This window comes from Scyliorhinus torazame, chromosome 18, assembly GCF_047496885.1.
Source record: "Scyliorhinus torazame isolate Kashiwa2021f chromosome 18, sScyTor2.1, whole genome shotgun sequence".
NCBI classification, from domain to species: Eukaryota; Metazoa; Chordata; class Chondrichthyes; order Carcharhiniformes; family Scyliorhinidae; genus Scyliorhinus; species Scyliorhinus torazame.
The window spans coordinates 131,996,838-132,011,570 of NC_092724.1; the positions used below are offsets into that span (position 1 = coordinate 131,996,838).

The following is a 14,733-nucleotide window of genomic DNA, read 5'->3' on the forward strand; positions in this document are numbered from 1 at the left end:
AAAAAAGCATTCTCCTTGCGAATTCAAACAAATCTCAGTGTAATGAAGGGGAACAGACTGTTGTTCAACCGCTTGCATTTGGAAGAAGATATTGCTCAATTCAAAGACTTGTTAGTCAAAATTGAGAGAGATTTCCATTCTAGATACTAAACTCAGTCAAAATCATCATTTACATTTTTAATTTTTTTTTTCCAATGAAGTGGCAATTTAGTGTGGCCAATCCACCTACCCTGCACATCTTTGTGGGGTAAGAGCCATGCAAACAGGGAAAGAATGTGTAAACTCCACACGGACAGTGACCCAGGATTGAACCTGGATCCTTGGCGCCACGAGGCAGCAGTGCTAACCACTGCACAACCATGCTGCCCCAGTAGAAATCATCATACCGGGAAATAAAAAGCATTAAAATTCAAGATGTAATACACAATGACTATTTTTTCCATTGTGTATTAACTAGAAAAAGAGTCCAGACTCCGAACTCGGAAAAGGGCTGTTCGATGTTGCTGTCACAATTTTAAGGAGGCATTGACAGTTTCTTAGGAGTTGCTGAAAGATCTTAGAGGCCACACGCACAAATTCTGAGACCTCTTTTGTTACAACCAATGCTCTCATTCTGTTCTATAAAATTGCTATGAAAATATACTTTCTGTCGTCTGATCTTCCACATCTCTGCAGGTGCTTGGATGCACTGCTCTGCGAGCTGGATGATACCGAACACTGAATAATGTGTTGGTCAGAGAGCATCAAATGAGGAGCAGTGCAGTTTTAAATGCTGCTGCAACAACGTCTTGCAGGTTTAAAATAGTACAATTGAAACTGAAAACCTATAAATCTGCCTATGTGGAAACAAATATACTATTGTTCAGATCTGTATATTGTCCTTGTACACTTGCGTCAGATATTCATGTTCAATTTGATATAACAGAGGGAGCTCTTGGTCTCTCATCGCAGGCATTTCCTGAGTTCATCGGGCAAAAAGGAATAATTGAACTTCTGCGCACTTCCAAGCAAGCATTCATGTTCCTACTGCGCTTTCCTGATTCATTCAACTCAATAAAGACAGAAAGAATCCACAAAGGTTGTTTCATGCCTGCCCCATATGTAAATGCTATTTCTTTGTGCAGTCTGGGGCCAATTCAAAAGGGGAAACTTGGCCCTAATTGAACCTTTCATTGAGGAGGCTCCTTATTTAGGATTGCTTTTTAAGTCACAATTTAATTGTATATACCATTAATATTGATGTATCAAAAACAATCGCCACAGAAATAACTGATTCATTGTCAGCAGCTGCTGATTACCTTACCATTTGTGTATTGATTGGGGGTCTTTTTGTTCGTCATTACTCTGGCTGTTGCATTGTTTACCTGCGATTAAACAATGAAACAAATCACATTCAGGAATTAATAGGATCCTCTTGGAGTGAGCTATAATGTGCTGCATAACCTGCAGTCGACCACAAGAAAACTCAAGAACCTTGGAATTGTCTCTATTCAGTCATGTGAAATAATAATCCCGTATTAATTATTTCAGAAAGGTCTGTAAGAGCTTGTGTGGGTCCCAGGAACTTGCTGTACGCTCTCTGTGCATTCTGTAGAAAACACAGCTCATTTCAAACTAAAATAGTGTATATTAATCATGATATATAATAGTGTAAAATAACAAGGTATTAGAATGAATGCTATAAGCTATAATCTACAGATGAATTTTATGAAACTGTTAAAAGAGTTTTATCCTGTGGTTTAAGCCAGTGTTTGAACCCATGAATTAGTTACAAGCTGCCCAGGTATCTATAATTGCCTTGCCTCCTATTTTAACAAAAGCATTAAAGTAATTGCAGCCATCCTTCTGTTAAAACAGCAGACAAAGTAGTTTCATGTTAATTCATTCATTAACAAATATTACACACTGCAATTCACCGTGTGTAATTTTGGCAGTTATACAGATGAGAAATGACAGTCTAAAGAAAGGTTCCGGTCTTTACATTGGTCCCAGGCACAGTATTATGCTGCAGAGTGTGCCAAGAACGGGTTTGTAATATATGCCCAGTTCCCCTTGCAATGAACTTCAATCCCACCTCAAAGGAACGTTCTCCATTGTATCTAAGTGACAATCCAAGTTCCATGATCTATTTATTGGTCTCATATCTCAGACTGCTGTTTTGCGTTGAAACATCTTCCTGTGCTGTGAACTGATGCCCACTTGGAAATAAAATAAAACTGCTTTGAATTCAGGTTTCACTGGTAGCCCCTAATACCAAGAAGCAAGAGGCAAAGAAAGAGGACCTGAGGGTGATAGCAACAAACAAGAAATAAGAACAAGTGAAACAGGGAGGGAGTGAGAGAGGATACTGTTTGAGAAAAGTATTTTATACACTATTGTCATCTACTTTTCTAAACAATCTGGTAAAGTTGGTGGAAACATAGACCTGGTACATGGGATGCCTGGACAGATACTCTAGGCTGTGCCTTTCATAATCATTGATAATCTGTAACATTTAAATGGTTTTGGTTAAAAAAATGATTAAAACAACACAAATCAAATTTGAGTGGACATAACCTTCAAATTTTCCCCCGCAAATTAATCTTGGATTGTTCTATATTGTTGTAGCGAATAAAGTCTGTTAAATTGACTGGACAAAACAGATGAGACATTTTCTATTTTAAATGTGATTTATAAAAGCCACAATTTCCCCAAACAGTTCCTGTGCAAGCCTAAGTGCATGACAATAATGGTGATTTCTGTCTAAGTATATAGTTTTGCAATTCATACGCATGATGCATTTAGATTCACATTTATGCAGTTTATTAACGACCCCGATTCTCACCTTTGCAAATGGAAATCCTCAGTAACGTTCATTTAGATGCAGCAACTCAACACATTATGGTCTATTGCAAACCAGTAAGGCCTACTCACTCTAAATGCAATCTTTCACTAGCTATCAACAACTTTTTAAAAAACTGTCAAAACTTAATATCTTTACATAAAATCTATTAGTATTTGAAGTTTCAACGACATCACGTCTGTTCTTTCCTTCATTCTCTCAGTCCGTATTCATCCCCCTTTCCCTTTGATTTCCTGGTTCTATGCACCATTGATGTTGTGCGACAGCTTCTTGTAAAAAAAGAAATATTCAGTCACAGGTGGGATATGGGTGTAACCAGCTGGGCAGATGTTTTAGCCAATCCCTAGTTTACCTTGAGAAGGTGGTGGTGAGCCTTCTCCTTGACGTCTGTGTGATGAAGGTGCTTCCGCAATGCCGTTTAAGTGCAGGATTTTGACCCGTGGATAAAGAGGTAACAATATGTGCCCAGTAAATATGGTGCGTGACCTGAGGAGGAATGTGGAGGTGGTAGTGTTCCCATATGTCTGCTGCTCTTATCTTTCCAGGCGGTGGAGGTTGTAGGTTTCTGAGGTGCTGTTGTTGGAGCTTTGGGGAGGTGCTTATTGCATCCTGTAGACAGTATACACTGAAGCTAGGATACATTGGTAACAGAAGAGTGGATGATAATGTACTGTTTTCTCCTGGGTGGTGTTGAACTTCTCTGTGTTCCAGTTGCATCCATCAAGGCAAGTGCTAAATATTCTACTGCGCTCCTGACTTGTACCTTGTAGGTAGTGGGGAGGCTTTGTGGAGTCAGAGGGGAGTCACTTGCCATAGAATACCCAGCTTCTGACCGGCTTCAGTAGCTTCTCCTTTTATGCAACTAGTGCAGTTGATTTTCTGGTTCATGGATACCCCCAAGCTGTTAATAGAATCCATAAAACAGAATTGCTACAGTGCAGGAGGCCTTTTGGCCCATCGAGTCTGCACCGACCCGATGAAAGAGCACCCTACCTAGGCCCACTCCCCTCCCCTATCCCCATAACCCTACCTAATCTGCACATCTCTGGAGAGTGCGGGGCAATTTTAGCACGGCCAATCCACCTAACCTGTACATCTTTGGACTGTAGGAGTAAAGCGGAGCAGCCAGAGGAAACACACACAGACACAAGGAGAACGTGCAGACTCCACACAGTCCGGCAAGGCCGGAATTGAACCCGGGTCTCTGGCGCTGTGAGACAGCAGTGCTAGCCAGTGTGCCACTGTGCTGCCCCAAATTGGTGGGAACTTGGCAATGGTTCTACCACTAAATGCCGAAGGGAGGTGGTTAGGGTCCCTCTTGTTGAAGATCGACATTGCCTTTGCACTTGTGTGGATCAAATCTCATTTTCCCACTTACCAGGCAAATCTTGGGGGATAGCCAGATGTTGCTGCATATGTGCATAAAATGCTGCATATCTGAGGAATTGTGAAAGGAACTCCTCTAATCTCAGATGAAACTAATTACCAGGCGGTTAAAAATGAGCTGAAATTGACTCTTTTTTCAATTTTACATTCACTCCATCTGTGGAAAGCGCCTGGCCTCTTGCTGTTTGTTCTAATTAAGTCTTCGACCCAACAACAGTCATTTTTAGGATGGCAAGCAACATCTCAGAAACTTACTTTGTGACCTTTGAGTGGAGTCAAGATTAACTGATGGCTGAGCAGAGATGTACAAACACAAAAAGGTAGGATGGGAGCACAACCAGGACCACCATTCACCAGGAAACTTCACTTTGCACACTTTTGTTTTAGACTGCTAAGGCCCAGCTTTCGTAAACAGGAATCGTCAGGTGTAGTGCCCTGCATAGCCAGGGACTACACACCATGTTGGAGAAAGTGGAGGAGGTGACAATCCTGTATTATTGCAGTTTACCATGGAGCAGTCAGCTCCCTGGCATCTGTAATAGCATTTTGCAAGGATGCATTTACTGAGACCAGCCAAGCCCTGGGCTCCCTCATTTCGTGCAGCTACATAAGCTTGAAGAAAAACATGGAGCGAAATTCTCCATCCCGCCCCGCCACATTTCTGCCCCGACCCGCCGGCGGGATTCTCCGTTACGCCGGGCAGTCAACAGGGTTTCCCATTGTGGGGCAGCCCCACGCCGTCGGGAAACCCCCGGGCGCCGGCAAAACGGAGACTCCCGCCGGCGGAGAATGACGCCCATGGTGCTTCTGAGATCTTTCTCGACCTCTTATAGCCTGCTCCCCAACTGTTTCGATATGCTAACATGGAGTGGTAGATGGCGCTCTGCACTTGGAGGGGACGCCTGCAATCCTGGCACAGCTCAGAGCCTCGTCTTCCTGCATCATTTCATTCAAGAGGGAAGGAAACAAAGACACTGGCCGGAATTCTCTGGCCGTTGGGATTCTGTTTGCCCACTGGCAGGGGATCCCTCCCTCGGATTTCCCAGCGGCATGGGGTGGCTTCAATGAGAAATCCCATTGACAAGAGGCAGGAAGAGAGGATCCTGCTGCCGGCGAACGGCGCGTCGCTGAGAAATGCGCGGCTGGGGGACCGGAGAATCCATCTCACTGGCTTTGGCAAACAGCAATTGCTGACTTGAACAGCTGATTGGCTGAGATTGCAGATGTCACCTATGGCAGACTGGAATGACCCGGAGGTGTAATATCTGAGGTTTCGGTGACTTTGTAGGGGGAGCTGCTGCAGGTGCAGCAGTGGGTGATGGAGCACTGTCACTACCTCCCTGGTAAAGCACATCTTCCTCACACACTGCTCCTTGGTGAACTGCAGCTAAGAGTGTCTGGGTCTATATATTCCTGTGGGATAGGCCTTCTGTTAGCTGTACTCCTCCTGCCTCTGCATTCTGCAGCTCCATGTGCCAGTCACATCCTTCTCAGCCTCCGGCACCAGGTTCATTGAAACCAATCGGACGTTGGCCAACTGCTTCTGTCCAAGACTTCTCTGCTGACTCACCAAATGCTTTCAGAAACAATGATTTCAGTTCAAGGAACCAAAGCTCAAAAGCAGCACACTGACAGTCCAAATAAATAAACCAGTGACACACCGAGAGCTCTTATCCCTTTAATTAATGCTGGAAGCATCACCCTCCAGGCTGTTGATTTGTGTGACACATTTAGAATTGCAAAATAGGACACCAGGGGCGTCCAATTTAATGGAAACATTTCTAAGTGTCACTATTTGGATGTGATTGGCGAAGTGTTTCTCGATGGCCGCGTTGGTGAGATCGCAGCTCGTATTTAACGGCATTTAGTGCCAGAAATGAGTCCCCACGAGCTTTTTGCCATCACTGGCTGACTTGCAGTCTGATTCGACAGACTCGTGCCTTAGTGTCTTGCTGGTCACAAGAGGGAGCTGCTTTTAAATGCTCCCTCACCACTCACTCCCAGGCAACATACAAACATGGCAGTGCACAGACCAGCTCTTTGCATGGGTTTGCCAACCAGGCTAGGTTTCACGACGCTGTAGATGCGAGATGGGACATCCTGGTCCCCCGAGGGGGTTGGAGGATGAGCAGCAAGGTCACCAATACCATCTGGGAGGCAGTGGCAGCAGCTGTCCATGCATGCAGTCCAATGTCAGAAGACCAATGACCTCTACTAAGCGAGAAGGGTAAGTTACCACCTCTCTCTTGGCATCAGTTCCACCTGTCATTCCTCAAATCCCCCCTCCCCACCCCCCAGAAATCACTGGCGGACACCTCGCACCCTTCCAACATTCGATCTACATGCTTGCTCCTCAGTACCCACTGGCACCTACCAGCTCAACCCCTTCAAGTCCAAGTGTAGTGTCCACACAAAAGCTATCTACTGTAGACCCCGCCCTAACCCATCAAGTGTGTGGCTCACAATGCCCTCTTTTTGTCCCCGCAGGAGAAGATTGCCCATAATAAGCGGGAAAGGGACAAAATGGGGGGTCCTGATCCCCTATGAAGAACTGGCCCTGGAGATTGTGGGTTGACCGAGGAGAGAGAGAAGTCACTGACAGCGATTTGGCCTGCAACACTGAGGTGAGGATCCACTGCCTCCTCACACAGATGACCTGTCTCAAGTGAGTTATTTTAATGTCGGACAAAGTGATCCTTCCCTCTCACTGACCACATGTCCATTGTCTCGCAGCATCTTCATCTGATGGGGACGGGCCATCTGGAGTCATCGTCTCATCGCCTGCGCCACCACCACCAAAGAGATCGCCTCAGACGAAAGCACCAAGGAGACCACTGTCAAGGAATCATAGCTATCATCTCCACCTTCCACCAGCGCAGAGACATGCACCTCGGTGGGTGACATTAGTGGACAGGCTTCTGAAGCAATCAAGTGAGCACTACACAGTTGCTGATTCAGATCAGGTGGAGGCAGGAACATCGAAGGGAGTCAGAAATCGGAGGTCTGCTGGATCCCAGGACGCAACTGAGTCCTATTCAGATGCCGAGAATGTTATCCCAGAGCAGATGCAGATGATGGGACAGAGCTGTGAGATTCAGGAGCAACATTCCAGTGTGTGCAGAGCCGATTGGAGGAGTTCCAAAGGCTACGGGTGCTGGAGATGACGCCAACAATGTGTGGCATCGAGGACAACGCTGCTAGGGTGGTGACCGCAGTAGAAAACCATGACCACGACATCAGCGTCTTGAGTGCTGGTGCCCAAGACATGGCTCAGTCTGTGACGACCATGGCCGAGGGCCTCGGCATCAGCTTGAAAATGGCAGGTGCACTGGGCTTGTTTTCGAGCCCATGTATCTTTTACGCCCAACGCGGATCCGGGCGCACCAGGTAAATAGCGGGAAAGGCCAAAATAGAGATTCACGCCGGATACAAGTCAGTTTGCTATCTAACCAGCTCGCTCCCAATGGAGAGTTCTCAATCGTGCCCAAACATGGCGAGAATATCATTAACCCTCATTTGCATTAATTTCCAACTTATTAGAGAGATTGAATTCAAATGCAATGGCGTGGTCAAGGGGCTGCAGCATTCCAGGTCAGGGTTTGCCCCTGGGCCTTAGGGGGAGGGGGAGGAGGGGGAGGAGGGGGTGCTATAAATTACTCAGTGACTCTAATTAAAAAGAAATGCCACATCACTGTTTGGGTCTAACCAGCAGAGACTCCGATAACGTTTAAAAATAACTAAAGGATGGTCACCATCTTAATTCAAACTGGCTTAGTGCTCACCTGATAGAGATAAAATGGGCTCTCCCAAGTGAAAAATCCAGCATCCTCCCAAGGCATATTATTAAGATTAAATATTATTATTAAGGCAGACAAACTCACCGCATATATTTGGGTGCAAAAGTATTTAATTACTGTTAAGTCAGCACAATCACTTTACTCATTAGCTTTTCTGCAATAATGTGAGAAACATTACAATTATTATTTCCACCGCGCTAAGTGTGGTAAGTCCTGAAGAACTTTGTATTAATTAAAGCTGTAAACAATACGATGGGCAACTAGGCTTCACCAGCAGCCCTGGTCCTGTGCAATCTTTTTTGTTCTGACCCACTGTCCCACGTGGGACCAGAGGAACTATAATAAAGTTGTTGACACTTCAGGAAATTAATCTTTCATAAGCATGGAAGATTTTTAATTATTGTAAAATCTGACCTACAAGCTGTGCCGACGCAAATGTTTTCCCCTTTTATTTAAATCACATAAGAACATAAGAACTAGGAACAGGAGTAGGCCATCTGGCCCCTCGAGCCTGCTCCGCCATTTAATGAGATCATGGCTGATCTTTGTGGACTCAGCTCCACTCTCCGGCCCGTACACCATATCCCCGAATCCCTTTATTCTTTAGAAAGGTATCTATCTTTTTCTTAAAAACGTTTAAAGGAGCCTCAACTGCTTCACTGGGCAAGGAATTCCAGAGATTCACAACCCTTTGGGTGAAGAAGTTCCTCCTACACTCCGTCCTAAATCTACTTCCCCTTATTTTGAGGCTATGCCCCCTAGTTCTGCTTTCCCCGACCAGTGGAAACAACCTGCCTGCATCTATCCTATCTATTCCCTTCATAATTTTATATGTTTCAATAAGATCCCCCCGCATCTTTCTTAACTCCAATGAGTACAGTCCCAGTCTACTCAACCTCTCATCATAATCTAATCCCCTCAACTCTGGGATCAACCTAGTGAATCTCCTCTGCACTCCCTCCAGTGCCAATATGCCCTTTCTCGGGTAAGGAGACCAAAACTGAATACAATACTCCAGATGCGGCCTCACCAACACCCTATACAATTGCAGCATAACCTCCCTAGTCTTGAACTCCATCCCTCTAGCGACGAAAGACAAAACTCGATTAGCCTTCTTAATCACCTGTTGCACCTGCACACCAACTTTTTGCGACTCGTGCACCAGCACACCCAGGTCCCTCTGCACAGCAGCATGTTTTAACATCTTACCGTTTAAATAATAATCCATTCTGCTGTTATTCCTCCCAAAATGGATAGCCTCACACTTGGCAACATTGAATTCCATCTGCCAGACCCTAGCCCATTCACCTAACCTATCCAAATCCTTCTGCAGACTTCCGGTATCCTCTGCACTTTTTGCTTTACCACTCATCTTAGTGTCGTCTGCAAACTTTGACACATTGCACTTGGTCCCCAACTCCAAATCGTCTATGTAAATTGTGAACAACTGCGGGCCCAACACTGATCCTTGAGGGACCCCACTAGTTACAGGTTGCCAACCAGAGAAAGACCCATTTATCCCCACTCTCTGCTTTCTGTTCGTTAACCAATCCTCTACCCATGCTACCACTTTACCCTCAATGCCATGCATCTTTAGTTTATGCAGCAACCTTTTGTGTGGCACATTGTCAAAAGCTTTCTGGAAATCCAGATATACCACATCCATTGGCTCCCCGTTAGCTACTGCACTGGTAACATCCTCAAAAAATTCTACCAAATTAGTCAGACTCGACCTACCCTTTGTGAACCCATGCTGCGTCTGCCCTATGGGACAATTTCTCTCCAGGTGCCCCGCTATTTCCTCCTTAATGATAGATTCCAGCATTTTCCCTACAACCGAAGTTAAGCTTACCGGCCTATAATTACCCGCTTTCTGCCGACCTCCTTTTTTAAACAGTGGTGTCACGTTTGCTACTTTCCAATCCTCTGGGACCACCCCAGAGTCTAGTGAATTTTGATAAATTATCACTAGGGCGTTTACAATTACCTGAGCCATCTCTTTTAACACTCTGGGATGCATCCCATCAGGGCCAGGAGACTTGTCTACCTTTAGCCCCATTAGCTTGCCCAATACTGCCTCCTTAGTGATTACAATCATCTTAAGGTCCTCACCTATCATATCTTTATTTCCATCAGTCACTGGCATGTTATTTGTGTCCTCCACTGTGAAGACTGACCCAAAAAACCTGTTCAGCTCCTCAGCCATTTCCCCGTCTCCTATTATTAAATCTCCCTTCTCATCTTCCAAAGGACCAATATTTACCTTAGCCACTCTTTTTTGTCTTATATATTTGTAGAAGCTTTTACGATCTGCTTTTATGTTCTGAGCCAGTTTACTTTCATAGTCTACCTGACTCTTCTTTATAGCTTTTTTAGTAGCTTTCTGTTGTCCCCTAAAGACTTCCCAGTCCTCTAATATCCCACTAATTTTTGCCACTTTGTATGTTTTTTCCTTCAATTTGATACTCTCCCTCACCTCCTTAGATATCCACGGTCGATTTTTCCCCTTTCTACCGTCTTTCTTTTTTGTCAGTATGAACCTTTTCTGAACACTGTGAAAGATCGCTCGGAAGGTTCTCCACTGTTCCTCAACTGCTTCACCATGAAGTCTTTGCTCCCAGTCTACCTTAGCTAGTTCTTCTCTCATCCCATTGTAATCATCTTTGTTTAAGCACAAAACACTAGTGTTTGATTTTACCTCCAACTGTATTTTAAATTCCACCATATTGTGGTCGCTCCTTCCAAGAGGATCCCGAACTACATACCGAGGTCTCAACTGTGTAAGTTATGGACTTACTCTCCCAGTGATAGCTGGCGAGGCTTGGTTTGTCCAAGCCGAATGTGGTGCAAAGGATAGAAAGGTAAATTGAAATAGTTTTGTCATTCGTGTTGCATTCAATGCAGGAAATCTTGGAAGTAAACATTGTGCCAGTGAGAAACCGCAGTGCAAATTCTGGTGCCCTGATGCCCTTACACCTGTCTGCTTTTTCAGGAAGATTTTATGCTCAGCTTACCCTTTGATGCACTGTCATTCGTCACTCCCGAATGGAATTCCTCTCCTCCCCATGAGCCAAATTGTGTCTTTACCTGCCCGATATTGAAATATATAATTACAATATCCAAGGGGCAAATATTGAACACTTCGCACTGTGTTCTGGTTTGTTGGAAGACATTGCATGCTGTCACCTGAACTCCTCAAAGATATGAGGAAGAAAAATCAGACTGAGATTAAGGCTGCAAACATAAGAACATAAGAACTAGGAGCAGGAGTAGGCCATCTGGCCCCTTGAGCCTGCTCCGCCATTCAATGAGATCATGGCTGATCTTTTGTGGACTCCGCTCCACTTTCCGGCCCGAACACCATCACCGTTAATCTCTTTATTCTTCAAAATCTTACTCATTTTATAGCTTTTTTAGTAGTTTTCTGTTGCCCCCTGAAGATTTCCCAGTCTTCTAGTCTCCACTAATCTTTGCCACTTTGGATGCTTTTTCCTTCAATTTGATACTCTCCTTTATTTCCTTAGATATCCGCAGTTGTTTTTCCCTCTCTCTACCGTCTTTCCTTTTTGTTCGTATAGACCTTTGCTGAGCACTGTGGAAAATCGCTTGGAAGGTTCTCTACTGTTCTCAACTGTTTCACCATAAAGTCTTTGCTCCCAGTCTACCTTAGCTAGCTCTTCTCTCATCCCATTGTAATCTCCTTTGTTTAAGCACAAAACATTCGTGTTTGATTTTACCTTCTCACCCTCCATCTGTATTTTAAATGCCACCATATTGTGATCGCACCTTCCGAGAGGATCCTAACTATGAGATCATCAATCAATCCTGTCTCATTACACAGGACCAGATCTAGGACCGCCTGTTCCCTCGTAGGTCCGTTACATGCTGTTCTAGGAAACTATCGCGGACACATTCTATAAACTCCTCCTCCTCAAGGCTGCCTTGACCGACCTGATTAAACCAATCGATATGTGATTAAAATCCCCCATGATAACTGCTGTACCATTTCTACACGCGTCTGTTATTTCTTTGCTTATTGCCTGCCCCACCATAATGTTACTATTTGGTGGTCTGTAGACTACACCTATCAGTGACTTTTTCACCTTACAATTCCTGATTTCCACCCAAATGGATTCAACCGTACCCTCCATAGCACCGATGTCATCCCTTACTATTGCCCGGATGTCATCCTTAAATAACAGAGCTACACCACCTCCCTTACCATCCACTCTGTCCTTCCGTATAGTTTGATACCCTTGGATATTTAACTCCCAGTCGTGACCATCCTTTAACCATGTTTCAGTAATGGCCACTAAATCATAGTCATTCACGATGATTTGCGCCATCAACTCATTTACCTTATTCTGAATACTATGAGCATTCAGGTAAAGTACACTTATGTTGGCTTTTATACCTCTGTTTTGAATCTTAACACCTTGATCAGTAACCTCTCCTAAGTTATTTTTCCTCTTAACTTTTCTCCTAATTTTCCTTGTCGTTGAACCCATATCTTCATGTAACAACCTGCCGCGTCGCTTTCCATTTATGTTTTTACTTCCCGTTTTATTCCTTTCAGTATTACGGGCCTAGTCACTGAGCTCCCCTCGGTCACTGTACCTTGTCCTGTCGCCCTTTTTGATTTTTGACTATGGCTTCTCTGCCTTACACTTTCCCCCTTACTGCCTTTTGTTTCTGTTCCTGTTTTACTACCTTCTGACTTCCTGCATCGGTTCCCATCCCCCTGCCACATTAGTTTAAACACTCCACAACTGCTCTAGCAAATAGGACATCAGTTCCAGTCCTGCCCAGGTGTAACCCGTCCAGTTTGTACAGGTCCCACCTCCCCCAGAACTGGTCCCAACGCCCCAGGAATCTGAAACCCTCCCCCTGACACCATCCCTTCAGCCACAAATTCAACCTATATATAAACAAATTATTTACTCATTCTAAACATATAAGTGAACTGCACTGAGTACAGATAGCACATCTACAAAATCTAAAAGTATAAGTAATCGCCTCAAAATGCAAAGAACAACAAAAGCACTTCTTCTGTGTTAACTGTCAGTAATGCCAACTTCTGAAATACGGTCACTTACACCTCACATGCCATCTGCTATCACTGAATATCTTGATCAATCTCATGACATCTGACTGTTGTCTTTAAGCAATACCTCCTGAGATGTAGTTCCCTATTCCTTTCAAGGTATCCTAGAACAAAGGACTGCAAAGCTGTTTTTCTCATCACTATATCTAGAGTTTCAGACATTTTCAAGATTCATAATGATGGGCGTGATTTAACGCCCAAAAAACAGAGTCCCGTTTGGGTGCGTATTGCAGGGTGTTTCTTGGTGCCTGCAGTGGCGAAAACGATCCCGATATCAAATGGGACACAGTCGGGAACGCCTACCTCACTTCCTGCACCGATGAGGTCAGCCTGGCAGAGCAGGAAGAGATTGGGCGCCATATTTAAATACCGCCTGATCTCTCGATGACCCTCCCTCGGCACCTCCAGACCTCGAAAATACCCAAAACTCAAGCCCCCCCCTTATCTCACCTCATATGGGTAGGGCACCCTCGAGCATGATCCCTGGCATGGGCAAACTGGCAGTCAGGCACCTTGACACTGTAAACCTGGCACTCTGGAAGTGCCCCTTCCAGCCTGGCAGTGCCACCCAATCACCACTGCCAGTGTCAATGTGCCAAGTTGCCAGCAGGAGAACCAGGAAACCACCCTGCATAGAGCCCAACCACCCAGGGGCCTCCGATGGCCTGGGAGCTCACCCCACCAGGTGTCATTACACCTGATCCATGTCAGTGTGGACCAGTGCTAAACGGTGCCATAGTGTGGCCTTGCAGGCATGGGCCTCGGGTGAATTGGGTGCTGACTTATTTAAATGAGCTAATGGCTCACTTAAATATGTAAATCTGGATCTCGCCTGGCCTTGCCACGTCATCAGGTCAGGCACGACGAGGCCATTCAATCTCGCTTGATGTTTTAGAACATAGAACAGTACAGGCCCTTCAGCCCACGATGTTGTGCCGACCATTTATCCTAATTCTGGACAAATATAGCTTCCATACAAACATATACAGTAAACATAGAATGTTCATAATTAAATAAATATGTTAATCTAAAGACTCCAAGTCCACGGACTAGAGATAATTACCAGAAAAATCCAACTGGTGCCCATTAATCCACAATGACCAAAATAAGCAGATATTTGGCACACCAATTCTGAATACATTCAACATACCACTTCCTTATATTCTATTTGAGAATGCTAGACCAAAGGTAGAGCCATGAGAAAGACAATGTAGTCATCCTGTGGATTTGATCTGTTTGGATGTCTGTTGTACAGAGCTTTCTTGACAGTTTGTGCTCTTGGGGGATCATGTGTAATTGACTCAGTACTGTGCTGTTTCCCTAGTGATGCTGTAATTTTCAGCTGGATGTCTGAGGGAAAAGAGACCGACACTGTTCCCTGGATTTTTGACAACTCCTTGCTAGGCATCCTGCTGTTTCAATAAGGTGGTGACAACATGCAGGAGTGTGGGCTAGGAATTCACACATGTGGCTTTGAAACTCTCACGTCTTCATTTCTGGTGACCTGAAAAGGAGGTGCAGGAACATAAATCCAATTATTTCAATCTGTGGATTGTGTGAGTTCCTGGTTTCCCAGGACTTTCATAAGCCGCATTTTACTCTGC

General features: G+C 44.7%; 1 protein-coding gene across 26 annotated transcripts in view; it reads right to left on the reverse strand.

Moving 5' to 3' along the window:
* The window catches only part of LOC140395507 (RNA binding protein fox-1 homolog 3-like), a 513,254-nt gene that overhangs the window by 73,619 nt on the left and 424,902 nt on the right, over positions 1-14,733 (reverse strand). For all 26 annotated transcript variants that reach the window (XR_011936222.1, XR_011936221.1, XR_011936219.1 and 23 more), the window contains one exon: positions 1,304-1,364. Coding sequence is in view for 18 of the 26 variants with exons in the window: in XM_072483384.1 (XP_072339485.1) it covers positions 1,304-1,364 (61 nt within the window). In the remaining 8 variants the exon portion in view is untranslated. The remainder of the gene's footprint in view (positions 1-1,303; positions 1,365-14,733) is intronic.